We start from the raw sequence: 24718 nt of genomic DNA, 5'->3' as shown, positions 1-24718 counted from the left end.
GTGCCTGACCAACATAACAGAAGGGAGGTCTGCCTATAGACTGAAAATCCAGTGCTCTTCCGCCTAGATGAGGCCTAGAACCTCACATCTCGCATGGCGTTAATTGCAGACCGTTATCTACACGCCATGCATGAGTCCAAGCCCCTCACAGGAGTACGCAGCTCCTCTGCTTTAGAATGATGTATAGAGGCAGCCTGGGAAACATACATTAATCAGCTCTGACTTTTCCACAGGGACTGATGAGGATGGCGGGACGCGGGGTGCCACCTCCTCCATGGTTCTGGTAGAGAATGTCCAGGACTCGTGCCCCCCAGACATGCTAAACCTGCTGGTTGAGAACATCAGTGGGAGAAGAGCTGTGAGGGACTTCTATGTGGAGATGGTCCCTGAGCTGCAGTCTGCCGTCATCACCTTCACCTGTGACATAGGTGAGTAAGGGCCGTGGACCTGTGAGGACATCTCCACCCCACAGATCATAGAAAGCTACATATTTATTAACTGGAAACGTACTCTGCAGCGCTGTACTATCCTGAGGAGCATCTCCAGAGGAGAAAAAACATTAGAGCAATGAGTGGCCTGATCACAAGAGCTTACAATCTATGAGGAGTCAGGACCTGATCACAAGCTTACAATCTATGAGGAGATAGCGGGGACATGAGGAGTGAGAACCATCATCAGTCACAGGGCATGAGATGTGTCCGTATGTCCTTCCTGACGTCTGACATTTCTTTATTTGCAGATATCCATCGCTTCATTCAGAGTTTCTCCTCCAGTCTCAGAGTGACAATCCTCCAACTAAAGGTGAAGCTTCTGGAGGAAACCACAAGTGTCCAGGTGGAGAACTTACCCCCAAACACCTCTGATGAACACCTCACATTTTACTTTGAAAGCCCCAGACATGGAGGAGTAAGGGTGCAAGAAACAGTGATATTACCTGAGGAGGGGACAGCGCTGGTTACATTTTATGACACAGAAGGTATGTCTGGAAGTGTCAGGATGGCCAATAAGAGGTTGGAAGGTAGAGGGTCCTCATGGAATACCCTAGGGAGTTCCTCACTTCTCTTTGTTTTGGATGATGGGACATTTGCTTCAACAGGAATAGTCTATGTAGATCGAACCACCGCTCAGTGATTTTGGACGATGAAATAGTGGTTGATCTGACTCTGGTCTAAGTATGAGGTGACAACAATAGTGACATGCACCCAATCTGATCTTAGTTATGGCAGATTCTTAATGACATTTTCACTTGCGCAGCAACATGATATAAACAAAATGTCATGGGCTCCCTCTGTCCTCCTTCCAGGCTCGCTCTGTTTCCCCCTTCCTCCTCCTTCAGGCTTCCTCTGCCCCCCCCCCTCCTCCTCAGGGCAAACTTTGTACCCCTTCAGGCCAGTGGCGGATCCAGAGCCTGGTTTCGGGAGGGGCACTTTCAGATTTTTTTCTGTCCGCCGCCACAAAACAATGGTGCTTATAGAACAGACTACACAGTGTAGAGGTATACTGTATATTGTGGGGCACAGTGTAGCGGTATACTGTATATTGTGTGGCACAGTGTAGCGGTATACTGTATATTGTGGGGCACAGTGTAGAGGTATACTGTATATTGTGGGGCACAGTGTAGCGGTATACTGTATATTGTGTGGCACAGTGTAGAGGTATACTGTATATTGTGGGGCACAGTGTAGTGGTATACTGTATATTGTGGGGCACAGTGTAGCGGTATACTGTATATTGTGTGGCACAGTGTAGAGGTATACTGTATATTGTGTGGCACAGTGTAGCGGTATACCGTATATTGTGGGGCACAGTGTAGCGGTATACTGTATATTCTGTGGCACAGTGTAGAGGTATACTGTATATTGTGGGGCACAGTGTAGAGGTATACTGTATATTGTGTGGCACAGTGTAGAGGTATACTGTATATTGTGTGGCACAGTGTAGTGGTATACTGTATATTGTGGGGCACAGTGTAGCGGTATACTGTATATTGTGGGGCACAGTGTAGAGGTATACTGTATATTGTGTGGCACAGTGTAGCGGTATACCGTATATTGTGGGGCACAGTGTAGCGGTATACTGTATATTCTGTGGCACAGTGTAGAGGTATACTGTATATTGTGGGGCACAGTGTAGAGGTATACTGTATATTGTGTGGCACAGTGTAGAGGTATACTGTATATTGTGGGGCACAGTGTAGCGGTATACTGTATATTGTGTGGCACAGTGTAGCGGTATACTGTATATTGTGTGGCACAGTGTAGAGGTATACTGTATATTGTGTGGCACAGTGTAGAGGTATACTGTATATTGTGTGCACAGTGTAGAGGTATACTGTATATTGTGTGCACAGTGTAGAGGTATACTGTATATTGTGTGCACAGTGTAGAGGTATACTGTATATTGTGTGGCACAGTGTAGAGGTATACTGTATATTGTGTGGCACAGTGTAGAGGTATACTGTATATTGTGGGGCACAGTGTAGAGGTATATTGTATATTGTGGGGCACAGTGTAGCGGTATACTGTATATTGTGGGGCACAGTGTAGCGGTATACTGTATATTGTGGGGCACAGTGTAGAGGTATACTGTATATTGTGGGGCACAGTGTAGAGGTATATTGTGGGGCACAGTGTAGAGGTATATTGTGTGGCACAGTGTAGATGTATACTGTATATTGTGGGGCACAGTGTAGCGGTATACTGTATATTGTGGGGCACAGTGTAGAGGTATACTGTATATTGTGGGGCACAGTGTAGCGGTATACTGTATATTGTGTGGCACAGTGTAGAGGTATACTGTATATTGTGTGGCACAGTGTAGCGGTGTACCGTATATTGTGGGGCACAGTGTAGCGGTATACTGTATATTCTGTGGCACAGTGTAGAGGTATACTGTATATTGTGGGGCACAGTGTAGAGGTATACTGTATATTGTGGGGCACAGTGTAGAGGTATACTGTATATTGTGTGCACAGTGTAGAGGTATACTGTATATTGTGTGGCACAGTGTAGAGGTATACTGTATATTGTGTGGCACAGTGTAGAGGTATACTGTATATTGTGGGGCACAGTGTAGAGGTATATTGTATATTGTGGGGCACAGTGTAGCGGTATACTGTATATTGTGGGGCACAGTGTAGCGGTATACTGTATATTGTGGGGCACAGTGTAGAGGTATACTGTATATTGTGGGGCACAGTGTAGAGGTATATTGTGGGGCACAGTGTAGAGGTATATTGTGTGGCACAGTGTAGATGTATACTGTATATTGTGTGGCACAGTGTAGAGGTATACTGTATATTGTGGGGCACAGTGTAGCGGTATACTGTATATTGTGGGGCACAGTGTAGAGCTATACTGTATATTGTGGGGCACAGTGTAGCGGTATACTGTATATTGTGTGGCACAGTGTAGAGGTATACTGTATATTGTGTGGCACAGTGTAGAGGTATACTGTATATTGTGGGGCACAGTGTAGAGGTATACTGTATATTGTGGGGCACAGTGTAGAGGTATACTGTATATTGTGTGGCACAGTGTAGAGGTATACTGTATATTGTGGGGCACAGTGTAGAGGTATACTGTATATTGTTGGGCACAGTGTAGCGGTATACTGTATATTGTGGGGCACAGTGTAGCGGTATACTGTATATTGTGGGGCACAGTGTAGAGGTATACTGTATATTGTGGGGCACAGTGTAGAGGTATACTGTATATTGTGGGGCACAGTGTAGTGGTATACTGTATATTGTGGGGCACAGTGTAGAGGTATACTGTATATTGTGTGGCACAGTGGATGCTATATGTGTATAACATAAACATATTTCACATGAACACTTACAGTTACTTGGCCCTTGGGGATCTCGGACGCCACTTCCACACTTTGGCCGGGGGCCCGGCGGAGCTGATGTTGTGCTTTATCCTAATGAGAAAGATTTCATAATAAGGATTTGGAGAAGGGGCAGAGGGATAGCAGAGCAGGGAGAGGCTGGTGCTGCCACTAGGGGGTCATACCATGGGGGAGTAATAAAGCCCACCATAATGCCCCCCCAGTAGAAATAATTCTCCTTTATAATACCCCCTTGTAATGTCCCCAGTTGAGCTAATGTCCCCATAGTGCCCCCATAATGTCCCAGTATAAAATACCCCTATATAGTGCCCCAGTAAATGCCCCATAGTGCTCCTCTCTCCCCTTCCTCCTAGTGTCCCCCATAATGTACCAGTATAAAATGCTCCAGTAGATGCCCTCAGTGTCCCCCATCATTTGCAAGTATAAAATATCCCTTCTTAGTGCCCCCCGTAGATGATCCCATAGTTCTCCTCTCCCCCCTTCCCCATAGTACCCACCATAATGTGTCCCAGTATAAAATTGTACTGTACAGAGCCCCCCATATAAAATACCCCTTCTTTGTGGCCTCAGTAGATGCCCCTATAGTGCCCCCAATCATGTGCCAGTATTAATAACAGCCCCCCATGTGCCAGTATTAATAACAGCCCCCCATGTGCCAGTATTAATAACAGCCCCCCATGTGCCAGTATTAATAACAGCCCCCCATGTGCCAGTATTAATAACAGCCCCCCATGTGCCAGTATTAATAACAGCCCCCCATGTGCCAGTATTAATAACAGCCCCCCATGTGCCAGTATTAATAACAGCCCCCCATGTGCCAGTATTAATAACAGCCCCCCATGTGCCAGTATTAATAACAGCCCCCCCCCATGTGCCAGTATTAATAACAGCCCCCCCCCCCTGTGCCAGTATTAATAACAGCCCCCCCTGTGCCAGCAATAACAGCCCCCCCCTGTGCCAGCAATAACAGCCCCCCCCCTGTGCCAGCAATAACAGCCCCCCCCTGTGCCAGCAATAACAGCCCCCCCCCCTGTGCCAGCAATAACAGCCCTCCCCTGTGCCAGCAATAACAGCCCCCCCCCCCTGTGCCAGCAATAACAGCCCCCCCCCTGTGCCAGCAATAACAGCCCCCCCCTGTGCCAGCAATAACAGCCCCCCCCTGTGCCAGTAATAACAGCATTGTATATATATAAAAATAAAAAAAAACACTTATACTTACCTACCTCCATGTCAGCGATGCGATGCAGGCCTCTTCCGGCCTGTGTCCTGCGCTGTATGGCTCAGGCAGCGCGATGACGTCATCGCGCCGCCTGCTCTGGCCTCTGATAGGCTGCCGGCACTAGGCCAGCAGCCCATCAGGGGAAGGGAAAGGGACACACCTCTCCCTCCCCTGCCGCAGCACAGGCATCTGTATCGCTGTCCTGAGGACAGCAATACAGATGACTGGAGATGAGCGCTTCCAGCTCGGGCGCCACTGCTTCAGGCTCCTCCATCTCCTCCATCTCCTATCATCCATCATCCCCCTCGGTGTCCCTCCTCATCCATACTTATATATATGTCGGGTCTTTACTAGATGGACTGATTTATTTGTACTATGATGTTGATGTTCTTCTCATCTCATTACCAGCTGTGAAGACAATACTGAGGAGTCCACATGTGTTTAATAGGACCCCCATAAATGTGTACCCTTACTACCCGTCATTGAATATTCATCTTTATGGAACAAATGAGCCTCATATGGTCTTACCGACCCCTATAGAATTCACTATTAGTCCATATATACTGGAGCACATCCTGAACAATCAGCAGATAAAAAGCAGCATAGACACCAAGATGGAGAACAATTACTGCAAGATCAAATGGCCGAGTCCTGACTGCATGAATCCTATCATAAAAATAGAGATACCTCCTACCCTATCGAAGAATCCCAGGGCGATGGCGAAGGTTAACCACACGTGGACTGAGAAGGTCTCTGCAGCGTTCTCACTTATTATCTCAAGGTATAAAGTCATAGAATGTAAAATGCATCCTTCAGCATGGGAGGACATCAAGGTACAGATCTCCACTGCTGCTTATGATGGAGTATTGGTCAAACCCACCGCTGATGCTGAGAAGGTCTTCCTGGCAGGTGCGATTAGGGATGTTAATAAGATTGAGCAGACGTTCAAGAAACTGGTGGAAGAAAACAGCAGAAAAGCCGAGAGAAGAAGTAAACAAACGACAAAGACAGAACCGATGTCTGCTGCTCTCTATCATGTGATATGTAGCAGCGGTCTGGAGAAGAAGATACTGGCAGAGGCCCCAGAGATGAAGATGGAGTATGACCCGTCCACACACAACGTCCGGCTCACCGGGCTGCGGGATGAAGTTCTTGAAACCAAGTGTGAAATACTCAGTGTTATACAGAATCTGAAATCCAAATCCATCCAGCTGAACCCACACGTCCTCCAGTTCTTGAAGTTCGCTGACAACGATGAAATCTCTTGTGTCCTCTTTATAAGTCAAAACATCAATGCTGTCATCGAGATGGAAGAAAACTCAATCAAACTGACCGGTCACACAAAGAAAGACTTGACCGACGCAGAAGAGCAAATTGGCCGAGAATTAATTTGTCAGCGAATTCTAATTGAGGACAAAAATGTTCTACAAAGTCCAGAATGGAAAAGTCTCCAATCACATCTTCTCCAGTCCCACTGTTCTGAGATGTGCACGGTCATAATCGAGGAGTTCCCTCCCGGAGCAGAGAACGATGTGGTGGTCGCAGGATTGGCCTCCAGTGTACACAAGAGCTACAAAGAAATCCATGAATTTCTGAACAATAAGACGGTGATGGAAGTGAGGGTCCCCATCAGCTCCAGGGTCATGCTGCAGTTCATTGAGGAGACAAAGCATCAGAAGTGGCAAGAGATTAAGACGAAGGCAAAGGTTGAGATGAATGAGAACAATGTGTCCTTCTTCGCCCCAAGGATCCAGGCTGAGGATGCAGCCGCTCAGCTCCGCAGTCTTCTGTCCTCATTATATTGTGATTCTCTGCGCATCGATAAATCAGGCGCTAAGAACTTCTGTAAGAAACATGACAAGACTCACACCTCTACAGCAAAGACGGAATTCAACTGTGTCATCCTCCTGGAGACGGGTGAGGACAACAAACAACCAGATAATGCCCGATATGAAGTGAAGCTGCAGCGCGGGGTGGCCCTTGCACTGTATCAGGATGACCTGTGTAGGCACAAGGCGGACGTTATTGTTAATGCTGCTAATGACGATCTGCAGCTCTCCGGGGGTCTGGGCCTGGCCTTGCTGAAAGCTGCAGGACCTAAACTTCAAGATGATTGTAAGATTATAATCAGGAAGAAGGGAAGGTTGTCCATTGGGGAGTCGGTCATTACTGATGCTGGAAACCTGCAATGCAAACAGGTCATACATACAGCGGGGCCCCGCTGGGATTCTCAGCCCCATAAGGGATGTGAGCAACTTCTACAGAGAGCAATAACCACAAGTTTGGAGCTAGCTGCAGAAAATGGCCACAGCTCCATCGCCATCCCCGCCATCAGCTCTGGAATATATGGATTCCCTCTAGAAAAATGCGCTAAAAATATACTGGCCGCCATAGAAGATTATGTGGAGAAGCATGGGAGCACGAGCAGTGTGCGGCGAATACATATTGTGGATATGAACGCCCAGACTATTCAAATTTTTTCTGAGGTGCTAAGAACCAGATTTGGAGACCAAAAGACCAGTGGGGCCCCTGCAATGACAGGGCCCCAGACTCCCATCAGATCAGAAGGAAGTGAGACGCCACAAGTTACAATGAGCCAGGAAGACAAGGAAGTGCAGACCACGGAGGGGCTGATCATCCGGCTGGTACAGAAGAAAATAGAAGATGCCATAGTACGTACTGCAGCTTATACACAGGGGTGTACGTATAGGGGGTGCAGAGGTGGCGGCCACACCGGGGCCAAATACCCCGCCACAAGAGTTATACAGCGTGGGCTCCGGTACAGAGTCGGTAGTGGGTCCAGGAGCTTCAGGTTATAAATCCAGGAGAGCAAAGATTTCAGAAATAGGTGACACTATATTAGTATTTGGGGCCCCAGGGGACACGCAATTTTTTGGGCTCTTCCAGGGAAAGACTCGTCATACAAATACATTCATGGCAGCTAATCTACAGCTCGTAAAGCTGGCCATACACAAATACCTGCTGACCATCTAATGTGAATGGGGCTCACTTGACTCTCCCACGACATAAGAATCGGGCAGCAGAATCTAACCATGGCCAATCCTTTTGTTCTTTGTGACATAATCTGTCCACAGAAGGGTCTGGAGGAGGTGACCGTCTAGTGGGGACACATGCATGTGTATGAAGCCAGGTCAGGAAAGACAGCAGTCAGATGGCCAGCGTTCACCCGCCTTGTCCATGTGAATCAGTCTTCATCAATGAGACCTTCTGCAACCTTCTAAGGCCAGACTCATTGGGAGAGTAATTCCCCACCCGACCTCTGCTCCTCTGACATTATAATGATTTGTAATGCTGTGTGTCTCTGCTAGACCTCGGATAGTCTCCATGGTTCTGACCTAATGCCGTCCTGTCAGAGGAGCAGGGGTCCGGTCAGGACTCTCGCACACCGCCTGTTTCTCACATTGAACTCGCTGGTCGGAGTGCGGCCTTACAGATTTGTGTCAGTTCTTCATTTTCAAGATTCCAAGCTCTTTCTATGAGAGATGTCTGATGGGTGTCTCCATGTTGCAGACAGATGTGATGGTGAACACTGTGGGGAGTGATCTGGATCTTACCACGGGTAACGTCTCCCAGGCCATATACAACCGCGCAGGCGCTGGTCTACAGCAGCTGTTGACAAATAACAATCTGGGGGCTCAGGCGCCCCCTGGCACAGTGATTCCAACAGATGGCTGCAATCTCGGCTGCCAGCATGTCCTTCATGTGGTGGCTCCACAATGGGACAATGGACAAGGAGCTTCAGAGACGGTAATTCTGCTTCTCCTCTGAGCAGTAAAGAGTTAATCTTATCTGTCCGAGGACTGGTCCTTATTATTAATCACCTTCTCATCCTGGTAGCAGATATTGCAGGACATTATCCAGCATTGCTTGATGTGGACAGACCAGCAGAGTATGAAGTCCCTGTCCATCCCAGCCCTAGGCACCGGCACCCTGGCCTTCCCCAAACCTCTAGTCGCAGCCGCGATGCTGGACGCCATCTTCCAGTTCAGCTCCAAAAATAAACCTCAAAGTCTTCAAGAAGTGGAAATTGTTCTTCACCCGAGTGACAAAAACTCCATCCAGGTAATAATGCTTTAACCTTCTCTAGTGATGTACAGCGGTGAGGAGTGTGTGATGATGTGGCTGTGTAGTACCCGCACCTGCGGGGATCTGAGAATAATATGTATCTTAATGTATCGGTCATGCATTGCAACCTGGAGAAGGTATGGTTGGCAGGAGCGGGCTTAGGCCCCTTTCACACGGGCGCATTGCACCCACAATGAATCCTGACCCATTCATTTCTATGGGGCTGTGCAGATGAGCAGTGATTTTCACGCATCATTTGTGCGTTGCGTGAAAATCGCAGCATGCTCATCTTTGTGCGTTTTTCACGTTGAAAAGGCCCCATAGAAGTGAATGGGGTTGCGTGAAAATCGCAAGCATCCGAAAGCAAGTGCGGATGCGGTGCGATTTTCACGCACAGTTGCTAGGAGACGATCGGGATGGGGACCCGATCATTATTATTTTCCCTTATAACATGGTTATAAGGGAAAATAATAGCATTCTGAATACAGAATGCAAGGTACAATGGGGATGGAGGGGTTAAAAAAAATAAATATTTAAACTCCCCTTAAAGGGCTTCTGTCACCCCACTAAACTCATATTTTTTTGGGGGGTACTTATAATCCCTATATTGCGATATATCTATACATTATGTTATTATCCATTTTCGTTCTGTAGATGATGCAAAAAACGTACTTTTATGATATGCAAATTACCTTTCTACCAGCAAGTAGGGCGTCTACTTGCTGGTAGTAGCCGCAAAAAACCGCCCCCTCCTCCTGTTGACTGACAGGGCCGGCCGCGATCTCCTCCTCCGGCTGGCTATGTCTGCATTTCAAAAATCGCGCACCTGTCTTGAATTCGGCGCAGGCGCGCTGAGAGAAGGAGGTTCGCCTCCTCAGCACTCCCTCAGTGCGCCTGCGCCGCTGACGTCACCGAAAGAGAAGACATCATCGGTGCAGGCGCACTGAGGGAGTGCTGAGGAGGCGAGCCTCCTTCTCTCAGAGCGCCTGCGCCGAATTCAAGACAGGCGCGCGATTTTTGAAATGCAGACATAGCCAGCCGGAGGAGGAGATCGCTGCTGGCCCTGTCAATCAACAGGAGGAGGGGGTTAGACGCCCTACTTGCTGGTAGAAAGGTAATTTGCATATCATAAAAGTACGTTTTTTGCATTATCTACTGAACGAAAATGGATAATAACATAATGTATAGATATATCGCAATATAGGGATTATAAGTACCCCCCAAAAAAATATGAGTTTAGTGGGGTGACAGAAGCCCTTTAATCCACTTGATCACGCAGCCGGCATCTCTTCTGTCTTCTTCTTTGCTGTGCACAGGAAAAGGACCTTTGATGACATCACTGCGCTCATCACATGGTCCGTCACATGATCCATCACAGTGGTAAAAGATCATGTGATGGACCATGTGATGAGCGCAGTGATGTCATCAAAGGTCCTATTCCTCAAAGCAGAAGATAGAAGAGAAGCCGGCTGCGCGAACAAGTGGATTAAGGTGAGATTTATTTATTTATTTATTTAACCCCTCCGGCCCTATTGTACTATGCATTCTGTATTAAGAATGCTATTGTTTTTCCTTATAACCATGTTATAAGGGAAAATAATAGAATCTACAGAACACCGATCCCAAACCCGAACTTCTGTAAAGAAGTTCGGGTTTGGGTACCAAACATGCTGATTTTTCTCACGCGCGTGCAAAACGCATTACAATGTTTTGAACTTGCGCAGAAAAATCGCGCATTTTTCCACAACGCACCCGCATCTTATCCGGGCCAAACACATGACGCCTGTGTAAAGGGGCCTTAACCATCCTGTTCCTCCCCTCTTAGTAGGAGTGGTTTGGTCCTGCTTCCCGCCAGAAGGGGGTGTTCTAGTGCAGACAGCAGAGAGTGACGAAGGACATGTCAGAGCTCCTTCTCCTAGGAACCATATCCAATTCTCCTGTGAGACCAACACTCTGAAGAGACCTTCAGAATTAGGGCTCATTCACACGAACGTGTTCTGCCCGTTGCCGTATTGCGGACCGCATTTGCGGATCCGTAATGCACAGGCACCGCTCCATGTGCATTCCGCATCACGGATGCGGACCCATTCACTTCAATGGGTCCACAAATCCGGAGATGCGGAACGGAAGCACGGAACAGAACACTACGGAGTGCTTTCTGGGGTTCCGTTCCATGCCTCCACACCGCGAAAAGATAGAGCATGTTCTATCTTTTTGCGGAACAGAGGGATCGCGGACCTATTCAAGTGAATGGGTCCACGATCCCCAGGCGGCTGGGCCACCGTCTGTGCCTGTGCTTTGCGGACCGCAATGTGTGAACAAGCGGTTAAGAACACAGCTTCAAGAAAGCATCAGTGTGTCAAGACCGCAAATTGATCAGCAAAATACAGCTTTACGGACACTGCTGCAAGGTGAGGGGATAACCAGTCAAGACACCTGTACAGTACAGGAAAGCCTGCATTACATAATGGACACCTAGTGAAAAGGAATTAGGAGAGAGACTTCATCAGCTAGTAAACCTCTGAGTGACATCAACTGCAACCTAAGCAGCCACCATAACTCACCATCTGGGGTTAGAGACATAACGGAAGTCTGCCTGATTCCTTCATAACACGTCTTCACTGCACCGAATAGCACTGTTTTAGGGATCATTCACACAACCGTGGTTTGGTTCCGCATCTGAGACGCATTTTTTGCGGCTCGGGTGCGGACCTATTCACTTCAATCGAGCTGCAAAAGATGCAGACAGCGCTCCGTGTGCTGTCCACATCTGTTGCTCCGTTCCGTGGCCCCGCAAAAATTATGAGTCTGGTCCTATTCTTGTCCGTTTTGCGGACAAGAATAGGCATTTCTATAAAGGGCCGTCCGTTCCGTTCTGAAAATTGCGGAAGGCACACGGGCGGCTTCCGTGTTTTGTGGATCCGCAATTTGGCACGGTCGTGTGAACAAGCCCTTCTGGTCAGTTTTAAGGCGTTCCCTATGAGAGAAAACTGATCTGTTCCCTTCGGGTCAGTACGATTACAGTGATTTATAGTTTTTTTTTTTTTTGTGTTTTTAGTACTTAAAAAAAAAAACTTTGGAAAATTCCCAGACAACTCAGTCAGGGGATGTAAATCCCAAAGTTTCTACGTATGGGAAGTATGTCAGCAGTACCGGTTCTAGTGTAAGACCAGAAGAAGCAAGAAGTGCCCGGTGAAACCACCTGCCAGTGTGAATGAAGGGTCACCTGTGTGCAAGACCAGACTGTTGGAGAGTCCAGAAGGAAGGACCATGCAGAGTGTGCAGGAGGTGAGACAATCTCCATTACCACCGGCCTCAGGTGGACAATCCACCTCCACCCCAGGCAGGCAGAGGAGGACACCTCTGGAAAAGCAAACCATCCAAGAGAATCTGCAGCAGCGTGTGGTGATAGAATCTGAGCGCAGAAGGTCTGGAGGCATGCAAGCTGTGAAGGAGATCAAAAGCGGTAATGGAGGAAGACCTCAAGGTGCTACCAGTGCCGTCTCTGCTACACATCCGGGACCCAGTCACCCATCAGGAGATTGTGACCCAAGAGCAGCGACAGCAGCCACAACACTCCAGGGAGCCCAAGGTTCTGTACCAAAAATGCAGAGTCTCCTGCCAGGAAAGAATAGAGAGAATGTACCTACAGGAACCTGTACTGCAAACAAACAGCCTGCAAAACTCCCCAGCGGCAATCAGAGGCCTCCAGAGCAATCACCTGAGCTCCACCTGGCTGATCAGATCCCAGCACTGGTGAGAAGAATGGAGACACTGAAGAAACATAAACTGTACCTACAAAAACAGACAAACTGAAGGATGCAAACCCAGGGAAGCTGGCCTTACTGGACAAGAAGCTGGACTCGCCGGCCAAGGAACTTGCTGACAACGTGCAGGAGATTGACTCTGTCTTGGAGAAAATGGGACCAGTGGGAGAGACATATGCAGTGACCAGGAACGGGTACACTGGCGCCACTTATGAAGTGGGTCAGGATATGGGTAGATAATAGTTTATAATTTGTTTGTGACGCCAATCGCAGGGTACTATCACAGGGCCATCCCAAGGTGTTATAACGCACGTCCCAGGTTAGGAATGCCAGAGTGGTGTGATTGCCTATAATGTCTCTGTATGGTGGTGATAACTGTGTCTCCTACCTGGGTACGGCTGGACTCCTGGCTCACTTGCAATAAATTGAGTGTAGTGATAGTAGGAGTAAAAGAGGGATTTTGCTGCAGAAATTGATGTCCAGACCTTTAGGTGAAATTCAAACTTGGCTTTACTGAAGATAACTTTCATCCAAGCAGAATACAGCTTTGGTCTTTGGTCCCAGCAGGTTTTGGCAATGGTTGGCAGGAATGAATCTTCACTATAAATCAGGAGCTCGCAGGACAAGACGTCTGCTTTGTAGCTCTATACTGTGGCAGGAATTTAGCTTCTGCACTTCTCTTTATCTTCTGCTTCGTGGGGACTGACTAGCTGAGGAGGAACATGGCTTCTCCTAGGTATCTGGACTTTACTCACAGATAGGCTCTCAGGGAATGCTTTCGTCCTGGAACTCTGGAGATTGTCTGCTTTTTTCATCCAGCCGAGACTGAGGGTTCTCAGGCTGGGGAGGTGATCAATGTCTCAGCCGAGACAAGATCCTGGCTTTCTTCCCTATGCATGGGGACTCCTGAAGGCTATCACACAGCCTTCCCCAACAGGGGTGGCTGGCACACTGACTCTAACTTCCTTCGCCACCCAAGTGCAGGATGTGGAAACCGTCCACGCCTCCACAGAGGGGGAGCTAAGCTGGAATAATCCATTCCTCCAGCCTAGACGTAAACTGTAACGGATACCTTACCAACGCATTGCTGCCATCTGCTGGTGAACATGGAAAATTACAAGGAAATTTACATTTAACATAGTTTTAAATGCACAGTTGTGAAGACATAAGCAAAATCATATCAGATGACAAGGTAAAGGCTCTTATAAGATAGTAGCGGGGTGGAGACATGTAGTAACCCAACCCTGGGGTGTTACACATACAGGAACCAGCAGAGGTTTGAGAAAGACAAGAACTCTGAGACTACATCAACATCTAGGTCTGAAACCCTGCAGTCCCACTCAGTGGCATGCCTAGGGTGTTTGGCACCCGGGGCAGGTCCTTTCTCTGGCATTCCCCCCGCCAATACTTTAAAAACATTGTGCCCCCTTCACAGTATTAATCCCCATTGTGCCCCTTCACAGTAGTAATCCCCATTGTGCCCCCTTCACAGTAGTAATCCCCATTGTGCCCCCTTCACAGTAGTAATCCCCATTGTGCCCCCTTTATAGTAGTAATGCCCACTATGCCCCCTTTATAGTAATAATGCCCATTGTGCCCCCTTAATAGTAGTAATGCCCACTGTGCTAGTAATGCCCTCTGTGCCCCCTCCATAGTAGAAATCCCCACTGTTCCCCCTTCACAGTAATAATGCCCACTGTGCCCCTTCACAGTAATAATGCCCTCTGTGCCCCCTCAATAGTAGAAATGCCCATTGTGCCCCCTTCACATTAGTAATGCCCTCTGTGCCCCCTCCATAGTAATAAAGCCCTCTGTATTAAAAAACTATAAAAAATAAAACGCAGTAACTACTCACCTTGTCCCGTTCCTGAAGCTCACAGTCCTCTTCCCTACAGAGACAGATCGCTCTGCAGCACGGTGTGGGCAGAGCTTATGCAGATTTCTGGCCCGACAGATTTCCGGCTCCGCCCACACAGGTCGGCAGTGCGATCTGTGCCCGCAGGCTGAATGGTGGAGTGGGGAGGTCTGCCTGCTTCACCATTCTGTACGCCGCCGGCCTGAAGGAGGGGGAGGAGCGCGGGGAGCTGAGTGGTGAGTGACAGGACCTAGCTCCCAGCGCTCCAGCAATGAGCGCTTCTATCTATATTGATAGAAGTGCTCATTGATTTTGGCACCCCCTGAGAGCCGGCACCTGAGGCGGACCCCCCCCCCCCCTTAGTACGTCACTGGTCCCACGTAATACCCATATTACACCCAGCAAGAAAAGAACATCTGAGCAACAACAGCCAAGTTCTGCATCAGCCCCCGGTGAGGTACTACAAGTCCCAGCAGTAAGTACTGCGCAAAATAAAAACTGTGGACTCTTACCTGATGACAGCAGTGAAGTGGCAGTGCAGACACCACAAGTCCCAGGAGGCATTGTGACCTCAACTCAAACCTGACCAAGACCAGGGATGGGGATGGAATCTGGACCGGGGGGTGGGGGTCCTGGTTACATTACACCAGCTCCAGAACATCACCCATCACCTTCCTAATTCCTTCTTCATTGGCTGGGGAAATGGGTTTGTTTCTATGCGGGTCAGCCCAGGCTATGCTTTAAGTGTGGGAAATCGGGTCACGTGGCGAGTGTTTGCACCATGATGAAGTGCAGCCTGTGCGGGGACATCGGCCATGTGAGCGCCACCTGCCAGAACATAAGGTGTAACCTGATCGGTCACCCCCATAGAGACTGTCCTGAAGCGTGGCATAACATCTGTAGAGATCTCCCTGATGAGGACTTGGTGGAAGGGGCAGATGTCCCAGATGAGGAGCAGGAGGCGGAAGTGTTATTGTCGGGGTCATTGTACACAGTACCAGAGACCCCACACATGAGTGGTACTGTGCCGGACCACCCGCAGGCAGGTAAGACTGAGGGGGACATGGAGGTTGTGGAGCAGCCTGTTGAGCATCCAGTGTCTGTCACTTGCCCTGCCCCAGCACCCACCACAGGGGAAAATAAAAGCCTTGAAAGGGGAAAAAAGATAAGACCAGCCGCAGGCCTGACGGTGCATGGACCACTGTCCAAAAACCCACTAAAATCAGAGTGGACAGACAGGCTGATGTAACAGGAACAACCAACAGATACAGTGTGCCGTCCGAGTCAGATGGAGAGGCAGAAATGGAGAGAGCTTAGGTGTATGATGGCGGAATGTGATTATGACCCAGGAGGGGATCCTCCCGTAAGAGTCAGCCTTATATTCACCAAATTACATTGCACTGACATCTCGGGTGATAATGCTGCACACAGGCTGTGATACCCTCCTCCAGCCACAAGAGGCTGCTGTGGCTTGGAATAAGGGAAAGGACAAGCTGAAAGAAGATGATAACGTTTTTTCCCGGGCTGTGCTAGAAGTTGCCGAGTCTTTCTGGAGAGAGAGAGAGAGACTGGCTGCTGAGAGATATAACAGATGGAGACTGGCTGCTGGTAGATATAACAGCAAGAGACTGTAAGAAGTGACTTCTTCCTGACAGCTGTGGAGCAGAATACAGAGACTGCAAAGTGTGTCTCAGAGGAGTGAGATTGTGCCATTCAGAGACCAGTGACAACAGCCAGATTCTTCCTGTCAGAGCTGCACTAGGTGAAGACCTGCATCTGCTGCAATCCAACCACAGAGAAAAAGAGACCATGCTGGGACAAGCAAGCGACCGGACCTGGAGCCAGACTGCACCTTCCGTCACGTACTGGACCAAGGAGAATCTGCAGAACTGTGAGTGGCACCGGTGCTAATCTGCGATAGGTTATAGAGTAAGGGAATCTAGTCAGCGCGCTGTAGAAGCGCCCCCCTGAGTAGCAGGGCTAGATAGATAATTATTAGTGAGAGTAGCTTGTAAGCTGTCTGTTTGCTGTTTAGCTCATTCCGTTTTCTATGCAGAATTCCATTACCATTGTTGCTGATTTATGTAAACCTGTTCATACCATTTCTGTCATTAACCCATTGCGCCTCTGGTGCGGTGGTACTGTACTGTTAATCCGATTTTCCGGCAGTTACATTTTGTTTTTTAATAAAGCCGGTGTATCCTTCAGCCTCCTTGTCTGCTGTGCTGTACTTGAATCCTGCCTTGCGGTCTCTTCCTCCTCTGACCTCTACACTCCCACAAAAAGGAGACCTCTTCATGCCGAGTCAGTCTGTATGGGATACTGGTAGTCAGCAAGACAACTCTGACTCTGATTTATGATGATGGGGGTTATATTTCTTCTTTTCCTGATGGCAGACTTCCATCTTAAAGTGTTCACCAGTAATGTGAATAGCATTAGAGCTAGAAGGACTAGTGTTGATCGAGCACCAAAGTGCTCTGGTGCTCGGGCAGAACACATTGGGATGCTCGGGTGGTCTACCGAGCACAATGGAAGTCAATGGGAGACCCCGAGCATTAAACCAGGCGCCCCCTGCTCTGAAGAGGGGAGGGCGTCTGGTTCATAGGAAAAAGGTCAGAAATTAATGGAAACACCACCGAAATGGTTCAGGAACAGCATGGGGAGGATGTCTGGATTCATCTTGGACTCCCAGGTCACTGCTGGGAACCATGTTGTCCGAGTAGTACGCCACTTTTACAGACTGACAATAATATGCACAAAAGATAAAATCGATTTTAGAGGAAAAATTGTTAGGAAACATTCTTTCCTGTATATTTACTTGTATATAAAGTGCAAGTTCAGCCAAAAATGACAAGGAAGAGGCGCTCCGATACAACCTGTATATCACATAAAGGAGGGCCTCATTCACATTGTGGTACAATTGTTCAGGTAGTGGGACTCCTACACTCATAAAGCCTATGCACTAAGGGAAAGGGCTGCCAAAAATTACAAGGAACCGGCGCTCCAATACACCCTTTATTACACATAACGGAGGGCATCATACACAGCCTTGAAAAATTATGATTGATGGCCTGCTGGTGACCCTCAAAAACATTTGGGAGCAGGGGCCTGCTGATCTGACCATCTAAAACATTAAGGGTGAGGGCCTGCTGCCGCTTTGGTGACTCTAGATAACCTCTGGGCGATTGCACATCCTCGTGACAGCGACGATCCATTCGGAGGTCTGCCCTATCAACTTTCGATGTTATTTTCAGCACAAAACCTGGTGACCATGGGTAACGGGGGAATCGTGCTTCGATTCCGGAGAGGGAGCCTGAAAAACAGCTATGGCTACCACATCCAAGCAGGGCAGCATGCGCGCAAATTATTTATTAGGTATAATTAGGTGAGAGCCTGCAGGTGAGCTGACCCTGCTGTGGCAGGCGCAGCGCTATGAAGTGCCTTTTGCGCTGTGGCATTAGAAGAATTTTGATATCTCTGACTTTTTAGTCTAACCAGACTGTCTATTACTCTGTAATTCCTCTAGCGCTGTTCTATGGAAACAGTAGGTCTAAAGAGCAACCAAATGCTTGAAATAACTTCTTTATAAACTTATAAACTTTTCTTCATATATAACACTGCCGCCTCCGCAGCAGATAGTCCATGTACAAAACACGTGTTGAAAAGATATCACAAAATGGCGGTATGCATAAGATGGTGGTTCAACTGTTCAATCTTGTCATTCAACATAAAATGGTTGATATATTTCTCTCTTCAGTATCTGTACTGTCACTTTAAATTATTTAAGCACTTTATGATCTCTTTGAGAGGTATATCTGAGGTCTAATAGTTCACTGGCTGAATTTGGTCGCAATTTGCAGTATGCAGTTAGCAGTAACAATTTGCAGATTGGTTGAGTATGATCTGGTATGGTTGTATGCAATTTGGATTGCAATATGGAATTTTAATTTGGATTGTGAACTTTGTAGGTTGCAATTGGTGGTACTGTAAGTAAACACACATAACTGGTTCAGTATACAGTTCCAATCACTATATTAACAGTAGGAACATTATATAACTGTTTTAAATACCTATTTTGGCCTCTCTGCTTCCATAAAACACTGCTCTTAGTGGAGTGAATGTCTGTTCAGCTCCTCTCTCTGGTGAATAATGATTCTAGCAGCTCCTGCTAGGGAAATTTCCCACACAGGCAGTGTGTGAGGCTGGCTGTGATTGGTCAAGACTCCATCCCAGCAACAACAGATTAACACTATGCTTCCTGTTGTTTCTGCTGTGTCATTGAGCTTACCTTACATTATATAATGAATCTTAAAAGCATATTATCTTTTCTGCTTCTGTGAACACAATATATAACAGTTATGACATCCAAATATGAAGTCACTGTAAATAACTCTGCTTTTGTCTTTAACACACAAACATAGCAACTGTATTAAGGTTATTGGCAGATTTTGCTGTATAAACATATAAGCTGTATTAGCAACCTAGGACAGGTCTTAGCTGGCCAGCAACACCTGTAAAAGATTTTAGCCGCGGGCCTGCAGGTGAGCTGACCCTGTAACAGATTTTAGGTGCAGGCCTGCTGGTGAGCTGACCCTCTAAAAAATTATATACGAGGGCCTGCAGCTGAACTGACCCTGTAAAACATTATATGCGAGGGCATTATATGTGATGAATAAGCATGTTGATATGATGGAAGAGGAGAAGGAGAATGAGAAATGGAACATTCAACCATATACCCCCGTTTGTGGTGGAAAGGGTGCAGGGAATACAGTGTATTCAGTACATTATAAACAACACATTTAAAGTGCCTTTATGTTCAGCCGCTTTCCTCTGGTGGAGCAGAGGAATTCAGGGCCAATCCAGGCCTTGTTAATTTTTTTTAAGAGTCAACCTGTCAGCATTTTTAGTTGACAGGCGGATACTCTTATCTGTTATAATCCCCCCCAGCAGCACTAAATACCCGCTTAGACAAAACGCTGGAGGCAGGGCAGGGCAGGCCAGCACCTCCAAGGTGTAGAGCGCCAGTTCATGCCACGTTTCCAGCTTGGACACCCAGTAGTTGTAAGGCACTGAGGTATCACTGAGGACGCTGACACAGTCTGCTATGTACTCCTTCACCATCTTCCAAAATTTTTCCCTCCTTGTGACACTAGGCCGCGCATCAGGGTGAGGGTGCTGGCGGGGTGTCATGAAACTGTCCCAGGCTTTGGAGAGTGTTGCCCTGCCTCTGTTGGAACTGCTGTGTGTTCCCCTTGTCGCCCCTCCTCGGTTGCCCAAGGAACTACAGACTCTGCTGCCCGCGTTGTCAGGTGGAAATTTTTGGAGCACTTTTCCAACAAGGATCTTCTGGTATTGCACCGTTTTGCTCGTTCTCTCCACCAGAGGAATGAGAGATGAGAAGTTCTCTATGTAGCGGGGGTCGAAAAGAGTGAACAACCAGTAATCCGTGTTGTCTAAAATGCGTATAAAGCGCGGGTCGCGGGAAAGGCAGCCTAACATGAAGTCAGTTATGTGTGCCAGAGTCCCAACAGACAAGACTTCACTGTTGTCATCAAGAGGATTACTCTCAATCTCCTCATCCTCTTCTTCCTCCTCTTCTGCCCACCAACGCTGAACAGATCGAATTCAACTTCCATGGGTACTACCATCTGTAGCAGAGGCAACCGTCTCCTGCTCCTCCTCCTCCTCCTCTTCATCGTCCAATTCGCTCTGAGAAGACGAACTGAGGGTGGTCTGGCTATCATCACCCTGTGTAATGTCTTCTTCCCCCATTTCCACCTCTTCCACATGCAAAGCCTCGTCCTTAATTGTGAGCAGTGAGCGTTTGAGTAGACACAGCAGTGGGATGGTGACGCTGATAATAGTGTTATCGCCGCTCACCATCTGTGTTGATTCCTCAAAGTTTCTTTAAACCTCACAGAGGTCAGACATCCATGCCCACTCCTCGCTTGTGAAGAGCGGAAGCTGACTGGAAAGGCGACGACCATGTTGCAGCTGGTATTCCACTACTGCCCTCTGCTGCTCACAAAGCCTGGCCAACATGTGGAACGTGGAGTTCCAGCGCGTGCTCACGTCGCACAACAGCAGGTGAGCTGGCAATTTCAAGCACTGCTGTATCGTTGACAGACCGGCGGAAGCGGTCAATGAGTTGCGGAAATGTACACACACGCGGTGCACCTTCACCAGTAGCTCAAACAAATTTGGGAGGGTTTTGAGAAACCGCTGAACGACTACGTTTAAGATGTAGGCTTGGCATGGGATGTGTGTGAGCTTGCCAAGCTCCAAAGCCGTCACCAAGTTACAGCCATTATCAGACACAACCATGCCTGGTTGTAGGTTGAGTGGCGAGAGCCACAGCTCAGTCTGGACTCTTATCCCCTGACACAGCTCTGCGGCGGTGTGCTGTTTGTCACCTAAGCAGATCAGCTTCAGCGCGGCCTGTTGCCGCTTCCCCACTGCAGTGCTACACTGCTTCCAGCTACCGACTGATGGCTGACTGGTGCTGCACGTGGATAATTCGGAGGTTGAAGTGGAGGAGGAGAAGTGGGGGTTGGAGCCATTAACGTAGGTGCTGGACAGAAAACCTGATTGACGTAGGGACTGCAATCCTTGGCGTCGGTAGCACCTGTGCCATCCCATGGTACGAGTCGCTCCCAGGCTCCACCACATTCACCCAGTGTGCCATCAGGGAAATGTAGCGTCCCTGGCCGAATGTACTCGTCCATGTGTCTGTGGTTAAGTGGACCTTCCCAGTAACTGCGTTGGTCAGGGCACGGGTGATGTTACGGGACACATGTTGGTGTAAGGCTGGCACAGCACACCTTAAAAAATAGTGGCAGCTGGGGAGTGAGTAATGAGGTATGGTGGCCGCCATCAGGCTGCGGAAAGCCTGTGTCCACAAGCCTGAATGGCAACATTTCCAGGGGCAGCAATTTGGAAAGGTGCACATTTAGTGCTATGGCCTGTGGGTGGGTGGCTGGGTATTTGTGCTTTCGTTGAAAGGCCTGGGGTATGGACATCTGTACGCTGCGCTGGAACACGGAACTGGATGTGGTCGCTGATTGTGCTTGTGAAGGTCTGGGTGCAGGGCGGGAGGCATCCGGGCCTGCGCCTTCGACACGGGATTGGCCAGCACATAACACACGGGAAGAGGAGGCAGCGGTGTGACCCGCAGACACTGATTGTGGGCCCAGACGTTCGGCCAACCTATTACGGTGCTTTGATGCCATGTGGCGGATCAAGCTGCTGGTGATGAGGTTGCTAGTCTTCACGCCCCGGCTCATTTTGGTATGGCATAGATTGCAAATTAAAATTCTTTTGTCGTCTGCACTTTCCTCAAAAAAGCGCCATACTGCGGAACACCTACCCCTTGGCAAGGGAGATTTCCGCAAGGGTGTGCTCCGGGGAACAGTTGCGGGCCTGTTTGGTGTGGTCCGCCTTCTCCCTTTTGCCACCCCACTGCCTCTTCCAGACTTTTGCGGTGCTGCAGATCCCTCCCCCTCTGTACTGCTGTCCTCGCTTGGCTTGCCACCTTCCCAGGTTGTGTCAGTGACTTCATTGTCCACTACCTCCTCTTCCACTTCCTCACCCTGGTCATCCTCCTGACTTGTTGACCTAACCACTACCTCAGTGATTGACAACTGTGTCTTATCCTCTTCGTCAACCTCTTGAGACTAATTGCCTGCTTGGTGAGAGGGCCAAATCAAGGAATGGCGCTGAAAAGAGCTCCTCGGAATATCCGAGTGTGGGATAACTTGTTTGCCCAGACTCTCCATGATGGGAGGAAGGAGGATCAGGATAAGGATTGGGTTGAGAAGACTCTTGGCTACTGAGACTGGACCTGGTGGGAGACAGGGTGGTGCTTAACCGACTGGAAGCCCTATCTGCTGCAATCCAACCGACCACCTGGTCGCACTGGTCTGACTTCAAGAGTGGTGTCCTGCGCCGCCCTGCAAACTGGGACATGAAGCTAGGTATCGTGGATGAGTGTTTCTTGTGCTCTGGCAGCAGGCACAGTTTCACTGCGCCCAGGGCCACAGCCTCTGCGTGCACCATCAGCATCACTGCTTGTCGTCTTCATATTAAATATGATATATGCTTGAAAGTCTGTCACACGTACAGTAGCGTAGCATTTGTTAGTGTATGTGCAAAAAAATGTAAAAAGGTATTTGGGATGTGGAAACGTCACACAGGAGATATACCGCAGATAATGTCAATGCTGTCACCAGCGGCTAATGAAAAATTACAGGGAATGTCACAGGTATTTGGGATGAGGAAACGTTATACAGGAGAGGTACCACCGGTAATGTCACTGTCCGCAGCGTCTACACAAAAAAGCACACTGGATGTCGCAGATAAATTTTTCTAGCACACGTTACACTGCAGATGTGGCCCTGGTAATGTCACTGTCAGAAGTGGACACCGTCTATTGAAAAAGTGCACTGTATGTCAGATATTTTTTGGATGCGCACACTTTACACTGGAGATGTGGTGCAGCGGACACCGTCTACGGAAAAAGGACACTGGATGATACTGATATTTTTTGGATGCGCACACTTTACACTGGAGATGTGGCGCAGCTAATGTCGCTGTCTGCAGCAGCCTAACTATTGCACGCTATTTAGCGCAGGATGCGCTAAAAATAAATATTGCTGCTTCACACATTAGTCATTAAAAGGACTTTTGGGTCTCTGAAAAGTTTTGGTGGTAATAATAATCTTAAATCACTCCCTACACTATCTGTCCCTTCCTCAACACAGCTCTACGTGACTAAGAATGAGCCGAACATGTGTCATCGGGTGCTATATAGCACATGATGACGCGTTCCGGCCAGCCAATCACTGTAATGCCAGCAGCAACATGGCTACGCATTAAAGTGAGGGCAGTACTTACCTGCACGGTTATTGGCTGCATAGCAGCCAAAAAACGTGCGGGGTGGAGACTCGAGCATGGCGCTCGAGCACATGGGGCATGGCGCTCGAGCACATGGGGTATTCACCATGCTCGATCATCAGTAAGAAGGACCAGATATGCAGTCTACGAAGACCTGAGATACCTCAAGGCCGATGTGTTTTTCTTGCAGGAGACACGCTTAAACACCTTAGGTCTCATACGAGAGGCAGAGCGAGAGTGGCAGTCTGGTCCGTCCTTTTGGTCGATGTCTGTGGAGCCTTATGCCGGGGTCTCTATCTTGTTTAACACCCGTGATGTAATTGTACATAGACTAACGGAGGTCTCGATGGGAAGGTGCCTGCTGCTAGAGATTACCCTCCGATGTAGAAGACTCCGGCTTATTAACGTCTATGGGTCACAGACAGTGAGCGAAAGGACATCATTGGGTAGGAATGTTTAAGGCGGTTTTACACGTTCCGATGTCACAGACGATTGTTGGGAGTGAAGCGTTTCTTCCCGACTGTCACCTGCTCGTTCAGTGGAGGAGACCCATTCACATGCAGTGATCTCCTTCACAGTATGAGGACGAGCAGTTGTTTTTGGGATCCCTCGTACAGCTGTACTATTTCTGGGTGGCGATCCACAGCTCAGAAACAATAGTTGGAGTGTCTGCACAAATCTCAGGATCACCCAATTATCGAGCGTTTTCAGGATATCGGCGCCACATTTAGATGGGCAGATTGTCAGGAATGAGCGTTCGCTCCCAATAATCTGCTCGATTATCAGGCAGTGTAAATCCACCTTTAACCTCCAGTCCATGTGAATTTTTTTTATCTCTATCCTTCTTGATTTTGTATTTTTTTATAATTTTATGATTTGTTTTCAGGCGTTTAACAATGAGTTGGTGAATTACACTGACGACGGCTCAGCAAGCAAGAAGCAGAGCTCCGGTGCCACCTCGGGTGAGTTCCTGATGAGGACGCATGCTTCCTGGGGATACCTAATTAGTGCAGAAGTGACTAAGAGGGTGTGCAGTCCTCCCGCATACTG

The 24718-nt window shown here is 48.3% G+C and overlaps 1 protein-coding gene across 2 annotated transcripts in view; it reads left to right on the top strand.

Moving 5' to 3' along the window:
* The window catches only part of LOC121007719 (protein mono-ADP-ribosyltransferase PARP14-like), a 72556-nt gene that overhangs the window by 27238 nt on the left and 20600 nt on the right, over positions 1-24718 (top strand). For both annotated transcript variants that reach the window (XM_040439860.1, XM_040439861.1), the window contains exons 4-9: positions 234-428; positions 740-976; positions 5477-7740; positions 8600-8836; positions 8930-9151; positions 24555-24630. In XM_040439860.1, the coding sequence (XP_040295794.1) occupies positions 234-428; positions 740-976; positions 5477-7740; positions 8600-8836; positions 8930-9151; positions 24555-24630 (3231 nt within the window). The remainder of the gene's footprint in view (positions 1-233; positions 429-739; positions 977-5476; positions 7741-8599; positions 8837-8929; positions 9152-24554; positions 24631-24718) is intronic.

The sequence above is a fragment of the Bufo bufo genome, chromosome 7 (assembly GCF_905171765.1).
Source record: "Bufo bufo chromosome 7, aBufBuf1.1, whole genome shotgun sequence".
Lineage (NCBI taxonomy): Eukaryota > Metazoa > Chordata > Amphibia > Anura > Bufonidae > Bufo > Bufo bufo.
The sequence above is the reverse complement of the archived record's forward strand: the minus strand, read 5'-3'. Positions and strand labels throughout refer to the sequence as shown.